Genomic DNA, 12,960 nt, shown 5'->3' on the forward strand with positions numbered 1-12,960 from the left:
GCCAGTTCAAATACCAGCGTCCCAATACAAGACTGCATTTTGTCACTGTACCACAATGCCACTTCTGGAATTTTCTGATCTTTCCGAGCAAAGGCAGTGTCAACAATAAAGCACATATAATGTAAGATACCTTTTCCTTCTCCTCCCGTCCCCAGCTATGTATCCCCCTCCCATGTGGCAGGTTTTTTGTTGCTTTATAACAGAGGTAACTGACTGTAGTAATATTGAAAAACGAATCAGAAAGAAGTTCAAAATCCTGATCTTTACTCAGATGTGCGAGTTCCTCATTCTGACAATTACCTTCACTGGCTACGAAGGAAAAAGTTATTAAAATATTCTGCTGCTTTCCTATTTATGTCCACTGGTGTTTCACTAAGTGAAAAATAAAAAAATGATGGTTTGGAGCAACCTTAGGATTCCTGATTTTCCAACTACTAAAAATACTGCATACTGTGTAGTAAGGAGGGACTTCTGAATAAGGAACTGGCAATTTCCTGTGCAAGATCACAGTATCACAGATTAGTTCGACAGGAGACTGTGGCATTCTCCTACTAAGAATTCTGTGATGGCTTCTTGGTCAAAACAGGGTCAAAATAAAGCAAACAACCTCCTCAAAACAACCAGGTGGGTAGGACTGCTGGAAAGGATGCCTTCAGCCACTCTGGTATGGTGATGCAGAGAATATTTTCAAAACTGAGATAGCAGGCAATTGCTCCAACCTTTATCTGCCTTTGGGAAGAAAAATGCACAGAACAGAGATGGCCTAACTTCTTTACAGCACTGTATTTCCTTAATTCAATCAAGCCCACAAATCTCCCCTGAAAAGTGAGGTCTCGGAACTCTAACCTCATCATTGTACATGAGGTGAAAGCTCATCAAGATACAAACAGAATTGAAACATTTATCTTCATTAGGTTGACTCTGCTCTTTATCTCTTGGTTAAATGCTTGTTAATGTACAGTATAATATGCCTTTAAGTCTCTGCAATTTAAATTAAATCACAAGCAGACCCCTTTGCTATGAGGGAAATAATTTATAACAGCTACTAACTACAGAGGATAGAGTTTGATTTATTACTCTCTAATATCCACATACCCCCTTCAGTCTTCTTCCCAGGGGTTGGAGAGGGAGATGAAAGTGTAAGTTTTCTAGGAGCAAATATACGACAGCAAAGATTTTAACTGAACTCCTATTTAAATCTTGAGCACAGGATTTGAATTTTACATGACTATTTATACTGGGATGAATTTAATCTACCCCAGAATAATAAATCCTATGCATCCTCCACTCGGTATTTAAAAGCAGATGATATTATTTTTATAAAGCTGTGGAGTAATTCTACTTTTAAAAGCCAATGCATTTCCTCATTCTGAGGAACATGTTTCCTTTTAATTACATCAGATTTAGTTATATTTTAAGAATATTTTTGGTTTGCTTATCTTTTTGTTTCAAGGTTTAATCATGGGAAGTTTCAAACTTTGATCAGACTCCAAGTAATCAGGGATACAACTTGTCAGCACTCACCTCTACCGTGGTCATATTTTTTTGGTTGACTGCAGATAAGCGATCAGCCTCCCTGATTTTACTCATAGCTTCTCTTAGCAGATCTCGAGCATCGTCAACTTTGGTGTGGTAGTTTGCTAGCTTGTCCCGGACCTCATTTTTGAGATCCTCATTTTTCTCACTGGGCTCACCAAATAATTTCTTCACCTTGTCCAAAAGATCTTCCTGCAACACATCACCACCCATGAAGGCACCGAGTTCATATTCCCTATACTGGATAATCTGAATATTCTTAATAACATGCAAATGAAATAGACTTCTAAATTAAATCTCAAAGTAACTTTCAAGAGAACACATGCTTAATAAAGTGAAACGACAGTTGTTCTTAAGCCCTTTCTTAACGAGGTTTTTAAATGCCACAGAGGTCCTATTTATGAAGTAGAAAATATTTAAATATTCTCCATTGAACATGTTTTGGGTTTGGGTTTTTTTTTTTTTTTTGTAAATTGCCATTCTTGAGATCTGACTAGTAAAGGAAGGTTTTCTGAAACATTTCAACTTGTCTAAAAGATTTCCTTCATTTGCATTAATGTAACACGTGATACAAAGTAGTTCCCTACCTTGAACTGAGGGGGATATGTAGACACGCCTGACTTCAAGCTGCCTTGGAGCAGAAAAACTGCTTTAGACAGTCAAAAATCATAAATACTTTCCTGTGAAATAAACAACCCCCAGGATACTTGGATTTATGACTTCCAGTAGCCAAAGAATTTTGCTTATCTAAAATAAATTCTGGGATATTTTTAATGGACTTTGGTAACACAGAGAGTTCACAAGTGCCTGCTTTTGGCAGGGGATACAATATTTCTTGATCATCACAGAGTTGCTGCACCCAGTTTAAAGGACTGGAGTACTGGAGTCTTTATGCCCTGTGATTTCTCTACATCATGATACCAGGCCATTGAATCAGTTTCATGTAATTCAACACCACTGTGCTAATGCAATGATATGACAAGGACAGAAAAAAAAGAGAAAAAAAAAAGTCAAAAAAAAGAGGCATTTCCAAAATTATGCTTTGGAGATAAAGAAAAATCCTAAGTAAACAGGAATTTGTGGGATAGATAATACCTATAGAAGAAATCTTTGCACTTCCACCTAGAATACATAAAGTTTTTCTTCCTGTCTCACTACGCCAATGGGTCTGAAGAAACTGCATGGAAAACAAGAACTGTATTTTCTGAAAAACACTGCAGTTTGGCCTGCCTATAAGTCAGTTCCATTAGAAACCTTCTGAAAATAAACACATAAATAAATGCTCACAAAAAAATATCTGAAAGGTGGAAAAGATATGCTGCCACTTGGCATTATTTAGATGAAGGATCTGAACTGGAGCCAAGAAAAGCCAAATTGTTACCTTAGTTTTGGGATTTTCTGAGATGGATTTTTTTTCCCCATTTGCCCTGCCTTTGGTTTTGATGAAAAAAATTATTCATGTTGTGAATTTGCAACTTCTGTCGACAAAACATTTAATAAAAAAATTAAATCCCAGTATTGACACCCTGTCACAGAAGAAGTGTAGAAAGGAATTCAGAATTTCTCCCATACCTTCTCCGTCGTTCTTTCTATAAGTAGCTACTGTCCTACACTTCTGGCAAATTTTGATACCCTCGTGACTCTGCAGTACTGGAGGAACAGTACAAGACTGATGGACTTCCTTTCTATGCCCTTGCCTCATAGAACAGTCCAAATTACCTATCTGTCCAGTAGTCTACCTCAAAACTCCTTATTGGTGCTCTAAAGATAACACTTCCATATCGACCTGTTGTGCATTTTCCTTCTACTCTTTTGAATGAAGTACAAGGCAATAAATCTGCTCCATGTAATCCCTTGCTTTATGTACCAGAATTTCTGTGTGACTGGACTGCACCACATTTCTTGAAATACTGTCTTGCACATTTAAGCTACGCTACTGTCCCTGGATACCTTCCTAGAAAAAGAACAAAGCTATACAAAATGCCTGAAGTGTTAGAAGAAACAATCACAGTACAAATGAGTACAAGGAACAAAAGAAAGATTAGAAACTGATGACAAAAACCCCAAACCTGCATATATATATGTGTGTGTGTGTGTGTGTATATATATATATATATATGAGAGTCTAAATATGTTAGCATTGTCCTATGTGGAGAAAAAATTAGGACTATAACATCATGAGTAGCATGGGTAAGGTGATCAACTGTCCGATGTCTCTCCAAATACAAAAATGAAAATATCAGGGAGCAATGCCAAAACACAGGGGGCATCTCTTCAACCACTGTGTGGCTGAGTTATGCAATTCATTCTTACAGGAAACTGGATGATAGAAGTTCACAGTGATTCAAAATCCAACAGACAAATTTATGGAATAAAAAGTCACACAAAAATAAAGCTATTCAGCATACTAAACAGAAAGATAGAATTCTGGCTCACAGCATCCCTTGATAGCAAGTGGCATCTGAGAAAATGTGTAGGAATGTTATAAAATATTGAAAGATTTATTTCATATGTATGAAAATCACGGCGGTTTAGGACAGAAACTGGTATATTTTTAACATGTTCTTTTTAGAGAGAAATTATTGCCTAATGTGCCATTTCAGCACACTAAGGCAACCAGATTACAGGCTTGATTTGAAAAGTTTGAAGGAAAATAAATGAGGGAAAAAGCCCTATTTTTTCTCTCAAAAAAGCCCTGTTGGGCTAGAGTAGAAATGATTTCATGCTAGTCTGACAGTTTCATGTTGGCTGTAGCATTTGAAGACTAAGAACACCTTGCTTGAAAGGCTTCCCCCCAGTCTGCCCTAAAATTGTAGGCAGCACTTTCAAAGGTTTGGCCAAATTTTTCTCATTCCTACTTTTTCCTTGTTTATTACTATGTGTGAGAGAAGAAGGGATAGAAGAGGCTCAGTGGAATCAGAAGAAAAAGCAATAAAACATTGCTGAAAAATAAGTTTGGAATATATCCTTTCTTAAGGGAACAGAAAGTGGAACCATCAGAATTATGGGAAGAAATACTGTGCTGGTAGGATTTTCAGGAAAGGATCCAGTTTATAAAGTGTAAGATAGGCAGTGCAAATCTGATTCTATCCTGCTAGAAATTCTTAGCTCATCTTGTATTCTATTTACGTCTCCTTACGGTATGCACGCACCAGATAACTGACATTTTCAGGCCTGAATACCTCTATCCCAGACTTTTCTGAGCCATCACAGCTTCAGTGGACCATATAACTGCTCAGCTGGATTACCTGCTAGTTGTTTGCTCTGGTGAAGTGCAAAGCAAAGCCTGGCTCTAGGAATATGCCTGATCTGACTGATATAGAAGTAACAGACTACCAGAATTTTAACTTCAAGCCAAATATTTTTCTGGATCAGGAAAGTTTTCAGCATTTTGCAAAACGCTTTATGAAGAGCTGACAATATAATTATATAAATATATAGATTTATTTTTACAGATAGCTAAATAACCAAACCCTGGGCTTCTGAACAGTGCCACGGAGATGGAATATTCTGATCTCCACTATTCTATACATGGCAAAATATGTCATTCTGAATGTCTGTGCTACTGGACAAACTTTGCAGACAGATAATATTTGTATTAGACCAATTAGTTTTCCAGAAAAAAAGCCAAGCTTCTAGACGAGCTTTTTAGCACAAAAGCCTTTCATCAGGTCTGAAGCAGAGGTTCAAAACAAACAGAAAAAATTGCTTAGAATTTGATTAGAAATGATGCTGGTACCTGTGGAGCAGAGAAGTAATTTCCTAGGGATTGCTTTCCACATACATAAGCGTTTCCAAAAATGCCAATGCTACATTAACAGATATGAAGTACTAGACTTTGGTTTTGTTCACATTTCTGTAAGCCCGAGCTTGAAAACTTGGTTGGAAAAGATGACAATCACATTTACAAGCGTCAGGTATTATCACTGGGAGGTTGAAGACTAAGGTGTCTCTACTCACTTTAACTCATCTTGAGCTATTCTTTCTTGTGTACTCAGCTCTCTACTTCTCAACTCTGCAATCATTCTGTCAGCCTCACTCTGCAGTTCTGGAAGACTCTTCTCCAAGGTCTCGTCTTGGGTTCGGAGTGTCTCGTTCAGTTTCATAGCATCTTCATTTGCAGCTGAAGGGGGGAAAAAATTATGTAGGGAGTTAGTAAATAAAAACAACAGAGAAGCTTTAAGCATCTGCTCATCAACTATATCAACAAGTGGAATGCAACTTGCACTGGTGAGTCCTGCTGAGAAATATAAAGGATGGTTAATCCAATGATCAGTAACAAATGAGAAAATGTTATATGTTTCATCAAACCTTTTATCATAGCTCACTTTTAAGCACAGTAATTAGAGTGAAGTCTTTATATCCAGTATAAGAAATATATTGCTCCCTCCTCCTCCCCCTGAAAGAAAGAATTTGCACTGAACCTTCGAAACAGGAGAAGAGAATCTGGTATATTGCTCATAGAATTAAGGAGCAGGGAGTACAAGCAATGAAAATTAGATTTAAATTACTTTTGGAGAACTTAAAATATGTCATTTTTAGCATTCAGACTTAACAGTACTAGGAAGAACCAAGTGATTGGGAAGTTTTGGAAAAAGGAGAGAGAGGAGGAGTGAAAGACACCCACGGATGTCTAAACCCGCTCATGTGCTTAGAAACAGATATCCAGCAATGGAAAAGAAGGGTATGAAGATTAGAATATATGATGGTACACTGTAAATGTATTATGTGTTTGGAATAGCTGAATTATTGCTAACTGATAAAGCTGTACACGTGGTGTCATATCCAAGGACTGACTAAAATGTTTCTGCCATAGCATACTGCCACATATTAGAATATACACTTTCAGAAGCAGCTAGGTCATTTACGACAATCAGTTCCATCTTCAATTTTAAAAAGTACTGCTGCCTTTCCCCAGGCACCGGGCTCCCAAGTAACTGATTTCTCAAAAATAGCACAGTTCCTGGTTGCATGGGTACTTCTGAATATTTTAAATTAAATCTTTAATTGAAGAAATGAAAATCTGTCTTCCAAAATTCAAATGAATGACTATTTCATCTACACATCATGTAGGTTTAGACCAAATTATGAAGAAAATTCTAACCCAATGATGTCTTTGATTTGCTGGTGAGAACTGAGATTTGGATCTTTAATCAAGACTGGTTATGTGCGCAGTAGTGAGGACTGGAAAAAGACTACATTTTGCTTAAACGGATCATAGATTCCTTCTGTGCATTATGTTATGTATCATTACTAAGTTACCTCAGGCCAGGAATAGGCATATATTAATTTTTTAAAATCTGGCATAAATAAATAGTAATTTAACCTCCCTGAATATTTACCTTAAAAGAGAAAATGGATATGATATCTCAGCTTTTATTAGGTTCAGAAAAATTTATTCCTAGCTTTATCTGTCTCCTCCATCCTCCTCATAACAATCTTTACTTTCCAGTCTTAGTATACTGCAAACTATCAGAGTCCAGTGGTGGTAAAGGATTTGGATGCACTGACATAGACGAACAGAGGAAGTGCAAAGCTGGGGAAATTCCATAGTTAAGAGGGAAAACTAGTTACAGGTACTCAGAAGTTCAGGAAGCCAGCAATCAGTTCAGTAGAAATGGATCAATGGTCAGAGTATGGTCATTACAATAAATCACTACAAACTTGTCACTTGTAATAAGGACTTTTTATGACTTGAAGAATTACTTGATTCCCTGATGTTTAGGGAGGCATCTGTCAGATCTACAGTCATGTACTTCTGAGCACTGCCTTCTCAAGCATTACTTTCAGTCAATGGAAAGAAATAAGTCCTTTCATGGCATTTAATCCTAAAGTTGTTGCCTACTGGCAATAAGTACCAGGAAGCTCAGGGCCGCAGATACAGGCCTTCATTCCTAAAGATCCAAAGTACTATAGCTTTCAGGAATCTGTAATCTAGGGGTGGGGGACAAGTAATGGGCATAAAGAATACCCACAAACTGGTTGGTCATCTCAATCAGAACATCATGAGTGGACATAAAGTCTTAAAGGAACAATCTAGCAATGTCTCATAGGTCAAAAAGAGCAGAGACAAGGTATAGGGCTAATATGGAGTAAAAATGCTGTCAAATTTTAAAATAATCCACAAATGGCTCCAACATAAGGTGAGTTTATCCTCAGTTTTTGAAAGATGGTGATATTGAACAGGAAGACAACTGAGGACAGCAATCAGAAGTAAGGATACAGAAATTATCACAAGAGGAAGAATGTTTTGAAGAACTCAAGCTGGAAAGGCCAGAGAACTGCCATTCCAGAAACTTGAAAGATCTGGTGCATGACACTGCAAATCCAAGCACAAGATTGTTTGACTGAGAACAAGCAAACGTAGTGCCTGCTTTGAGGAAATGAGAATTCCACTATGGCCCAAGAACTTGCTTTGGAAGTGAAAAACAGGTTGTGGAGTAAATGAATGTGGTTTTATTTTTTTTTCCAAAGGTAGCACATGTCAGACTATATGGTTTAATAGCAAAACCAGTTTAATATTTTCATTAATGATTAATGATCCGGGAAGGGGAGGAGGGGGAAGTAAGTCTACTGAGAAAATATGCTTATGAGGAAAAGTTGTAAGACAGTCTTAGTAGAGAAGGGTTGGAATGCTATGCAGAAAGAACTGGGTGACCTTCAAAACTGAAGTAATCAAACTGGAATGAGATTCAAGAGTAGAAAATATAAGGTTGTGAACTAAACAACAACAGAAATTTCAGCTGTAAACTGTGGCTTTGCCAGTTAGATATAACATATGAACAAGAAGAACATAGCTATATTATGAATCTCCAATGGCACCCAGCTGTGAAAAAAAGGAAATGCTATCCCAGAATGTATTAGAAGAGCTGACATAGGCAGGTTTTACTGCTACTGAAGTGCAAGACACTGAAGCAACCCCATTTCAATGCTTGTTACCTGTGCTCAGGAAAGATGAACCTAATTTTGAAGAGAGGAAGGGAAATTATATGAAGGTGAGCAGGAGATTTGGAAGAATACACTTTAAGGTGTTTTAGTCTAGGAAAAAAGAGGCAGAAGGGGAATATGATTCCTCTCTATGAACATAGATTGGCATGGGGGAAGGAGGAGAAGCACAAGGGAAAGGAAAGAAACTATTTGAACTAAAGAACAAGGTTGGCAGAAGAACACATGATGATAAACTAAGCATGAATATTTTTAGAAATGAGAAGGTTTGTAGTTATGCAGAGTTCTGAAACTGCCTCCTATTCAGATTGTGTGTATTTACGGGAACTACTTTGAAGATGAGGGTTAGAAAATTTATGATAGCAGGGGAGTGGATATAGCAACCCAGGAGGCATCTTTCAGTCCTGTGCTCCTGTATTTCATCTATTCTTAAAATGTTAACTTGGCCACTAGGCAAACACATTGATTTTAAAGTCTTTGTCTACTTCTAAGATACTGCATAAATTTATTTCGCCCCCTCAATGTCTTCTAACTCTGTACTTCCTATTGCTAAACCTGCTTGCGGAAACTTTTGTTTGTGTTACAAACACTGGGCATAAACTTTGCGGAACAAAAAATTGGTTTAGTCCTTGTCATCCCAAATTCATCTTGAAATTGGAAGAACCTGGTCTTTTGTTTAAAAATCATCTTGAAAACTTGCTTACTTTTTCTTGTTGCTTTTTTAATTTCATGTCAAAGTTGCATGTCCTAAAAATATCCTAAATTGCTGTTCAGTTCAGCTACAGGGCATGTATTGGATGTGTAACATGAAAGGCAATATAAAATGTATTTTATAGCACTTGGACAAAAGTGGAAGCTTTTTCTTTCAATGAAATGGACCTTCAGAAGCATAACTACTGAAATCAGTACTGTAGTGGGAGTTTGGAGGAAGAAAGCATAGATCAGTATTTTTCAAGCAAAAAACCTGTCTGTGATTGCCAATCTTTTTCATATTTTTCAGCCATTATCTTATTTAATAGCTTCATGCAATATACGGATCTTGCTTCTCAAAACCATCTACAATACTTTTGCTCCTAAGTCTTCACTGCATTTGTAAGTGCAGTGAATCAGCTTGTGGAAGAAAGAGAATTGGCACCGTGCCACTACTTAGGTAGTGTTAGGAATCACTTGCAAATTCCAAGCAGCAGATGTTCATTAACAGCAAGCAGTAATGTATTTCTGAAGTCATTTTGGGGAATTAAGATGAAGTGTTAATGTACCAAGTGCTAAAAGTTACATCAAGCTTTTTTTACCAATAAAAGTCTTTAACTGCTTTGCAAATAAACAAAAGCTAAGCCCTGTTAGTTACTTCATCATAATAGCTTTTCTTCAAATAACTGCAAAAATCCTGAAGAAACATACTCAACATTTTGCTAGTCTTTGTTCACAATAACCAGCACCCTAACTGCTTATATAAATTGCATCTGTAGATTGCAAAGTCTGAAGATAGTTGACCGTAGTTTCTTCACTCAACATTTAAAGTACATGACATTTCTCAGTGAATAAACTCTTCCTTGCTGTCTCTTAGACCCTCTTCCCCACCATCCTCCATTTTTCTTGAGAAACAACTGGCATATTTTTCTTTTTCCAATACCTTCAGCAGCTTGGAGAATGCCTTTGATGAACTGTCCAAGAGATTTCGCTCTGTCATTAGTCCTCTCAGCATCCTGCCTGGTTTGCTCACCATCTGCTGTCACCTTGGTAGCCTAGTGATCCAAATTCAGGAAAAGTATGATTAATAAACAGGACAAGGCTGCACCACGCAACATTCCTACTGGCTGAATCTATGCACAAACTTTCCTCAGGCAAAAGGCAATCAATGAATTATTGAACAGATGCATGGGAAATGACATGCTCTGTTCAAGTACACAATTAAATTTTATTACCTTTTCCTTTAAATGGAAATTGGAAGGCTTTATTTTAGGTTCTTAGAAACCCTAGTTTGTGTGCAACAGAACACAAAGGGAGACAGGATGAAATTATTCACTCAATTTGCTTAAAGAAACGTTGTTTGGAACCTTTTAATAGATTCTTCAGGGAATACTTTCCATAGTTTCACAACTGTACACTTTTCGATTGACAAAGTGCAGCAGATATCATGACCTCTTTGCTTCCTCCCCGGAGGTGTTTTCAAAGAGGCAGTTCATGCCAACAAGCAAGAAGAATTTTAAATCAATACATTAATTAAACCAAGAAAGAAAGAAAAAAAAAAAAAAGAGTTGGTTTTTTCAGCTCTAATGCTTGAAGTTGTTTGTTTATAACATATTGGGGTGCTCAGTAAAATTTTAGCTTTGTGTAACTAAATGCTTTATAATTTTATTGAATCATAGCAGCAGCAGCAGGATGAAGGCAAAGCTCTGCTGCAGACCGAAAAAACATGCTAAGGAAATGAATCATCTTAAGACATTCTGCCTAGCTCTCAAGGTCCCTATTTGCAAAATGGACCCATTTTTATTACAAACCAGCTGACCATTTCAAGCAACAAAGCTTGTTAAACTGTATTGTAAAGCAAAAAAGGCCCAGTTTTGCATTCCCAAGAAATGTCTCAAAGCAGGGCATTATGATCTTTCCAGTCTCTGGGAAATGGCTAGAAGGTTAATAATTCAAAATGAGCTTAGGTTTTCTCTGAATTGAGCAGTACAAACTGTTTTCTCAGTTACAAAAATCCCCACCACATTTAAATAATAGTTGAAGAGAAATAGTATCACTTTAACACATCTATTTTTGCCTGATTAGCTTCTAGATGGAAGCCCTCAAGATACATCAGGACAGCTGAGTTTCTGGAATGAAGTCCCTGGCATTATCCTATCACTTACGGTTTTGCTCTACTTTAGAGTAGTTACTCTGAAAGTAATTTATATTAAAATGGTTCAGGTAAATAGAATTATACAGGAAGAATTAAGAACCCATATTGGCTGGGGGAAGTTGGTTCCATTTTCATCCCCATAACAGTAGAAGAACATGGCTTTTCACATTTATACAGCTTTAATCATGTTATTGGTTACTTCCTCCAAGATTTACAAAACCCCTTTACCTGCCTGGATACAGAACTAAAATATTGTCACAGTGAGCTATAAGAGGCAATTAGGATAGGAAAAAGGCAAAAATATGGAATGGTCTTGATGGACCATTGCTCTAACCCAGCTTGGCATTTCTTATGTCCTTTAATTCTTAATGTAATTGAGAACTACCTTATTATTTATTGCCACATCCTCCACAATCAGCCTTTTATTCTTTGGGTTTTATTTGCTTGGAATTTTCACATTCACTTTTATTATATTCTATAATATTTATAAGTCCTTAACTACAAATAGTGTTTTATAACTTACATATACTTTTCTTAGTTTTGATTACTTTTTCCACACTTATGTTAATTCCAGTTGGCCACTTTAACCTCTCAGTATTTATGACTGAATGGCATGTACTACATTTTTGTGCACATTAATCTGTCATCGAACAGTTTTCATTTCCTCTTGGTGACAGTTCTCTTTAGTGCTTAAATCCCATTCAGCTCCACTGAAGGCTTTCTATATTTTGCCATAATTTGCTTTCCCGAAAAATAATCTTTTGTTTCATTATCTGGTCTAGTTTTAACTCCATAAACCAAATCAGATGGCAAACACACTTCACACTGTACCTAGCCATTCCATGGCTAATTAAATGTTTCCATTTGTTATTAAAGTCCTACTCATTTCCTATAGACTCAGTTTACTACCATTCACCATTTCTATAAGGCCAGTCTTCAGCATCTCTTAACAATTTAAACAGGCACAACAAACTCTTTCTGGGGGAGCAATAAGGGTCAGGCAGACTGGACCCAGAGCAAGGGTTTGGAACAAATCTTTAAGAAGTCTGGACAAAAATAAGATTTTTTTCGCATAAAGGAGATCCCTATCATGGAAATCTAGGAAAGAAAGTATCATCTGAGATCAATGAACCTGCTTTGGTGATGTTCACAGCTTGTACTTAGTGATGAAGGTTCCATGGAAGGCCTTGTCCCAATCTGAAAACTATCAGCCTCTTAGCAACTTGGACTATTAGCAAGTACTAGCAATTACACACATATCTTTATTCTGATTTTGTTTGTGTGTTTAAACTGAGGTCTTAATCAAGCCATAAGAAACTCTTCTGGACGGCATCTGGTGGGGAGCCCTATAGGAATTTCTGCAGCTAGTGAGCTGCAGACCATGGAAGGAGGAGTAAACACAGACCTCACTGTATGGGTGGAAGTTCCTGGCTCTCCCTCCAAAAGCTTCCAAGTATTGGAAACTAAGTTGCATCTGCTACTACTTACAGAAATTTTTGAGCTTGATAAATTCAGTGGTATGGGAGAAATGAAAAAGTTTACAAGTCAAAAGAAGCATTTCAATCAAGAGGAGTGATTCTGATCCCTTTCTTTTTTGAAGGCTCTGAAGGTACATTATTAGAAGGGAAGAGGGG

At 37.0% G+C, this 12,960-nt stretch overlaps 1 protein-coding gene across 1 annotated transcript in view; it reads right to left on the reverse strand.

Moving 5' to 3' along the window:
- LAMA2 (laminin subunit alpha 2) overlaps nucleotides 1-12,960 on the reverse strand; it is a 296,182-nt gene that overhangs the window by 75,979 nt on the left and 207,243 nt on the right. Inside the window, exons 35-38 of the mRNA XM_035899887.1 lie at nucleotides 10,115-10,226; nucleotides 5,497-5,659; nucleotides 3,431-3,437; nucleotides 1,525-1,728 (exon numbers count right to left, since the gene is read on the reverse strand). Of these exons, the coding sequence (XP_035755780.1) occupies nucleotides 1,525-1,728; nucleotides 3,431-3,437; nucleotides 5,497-5,659; nucleotides 10,115-10,226 (486 nt within the window). The remainder of the gene's footprint in view (nucleotides 1-1,524; nucleotides 1,729-3,430; nucleotides 3,438-5,496; nucleotides 5,660-10,114; nucleotides 10,227-12,960) is intronic.

The sequence above is a fragment of the Egretta garzetta genome, unplaced genomic scaffold (genome assembly GCF_000687185.1).
Source record: "Egretta garzetta isolate BGI_Z169 unplaced genomic scaffold, ASM68718v1 scaffold397, whole genome shotgun sequence".
Lineage (NCBI taxonomy): Eukaryota > Metazoa > Chordata > Aves > Pelecaniformes > Ardeidae > Egretta > Egretta garzetta.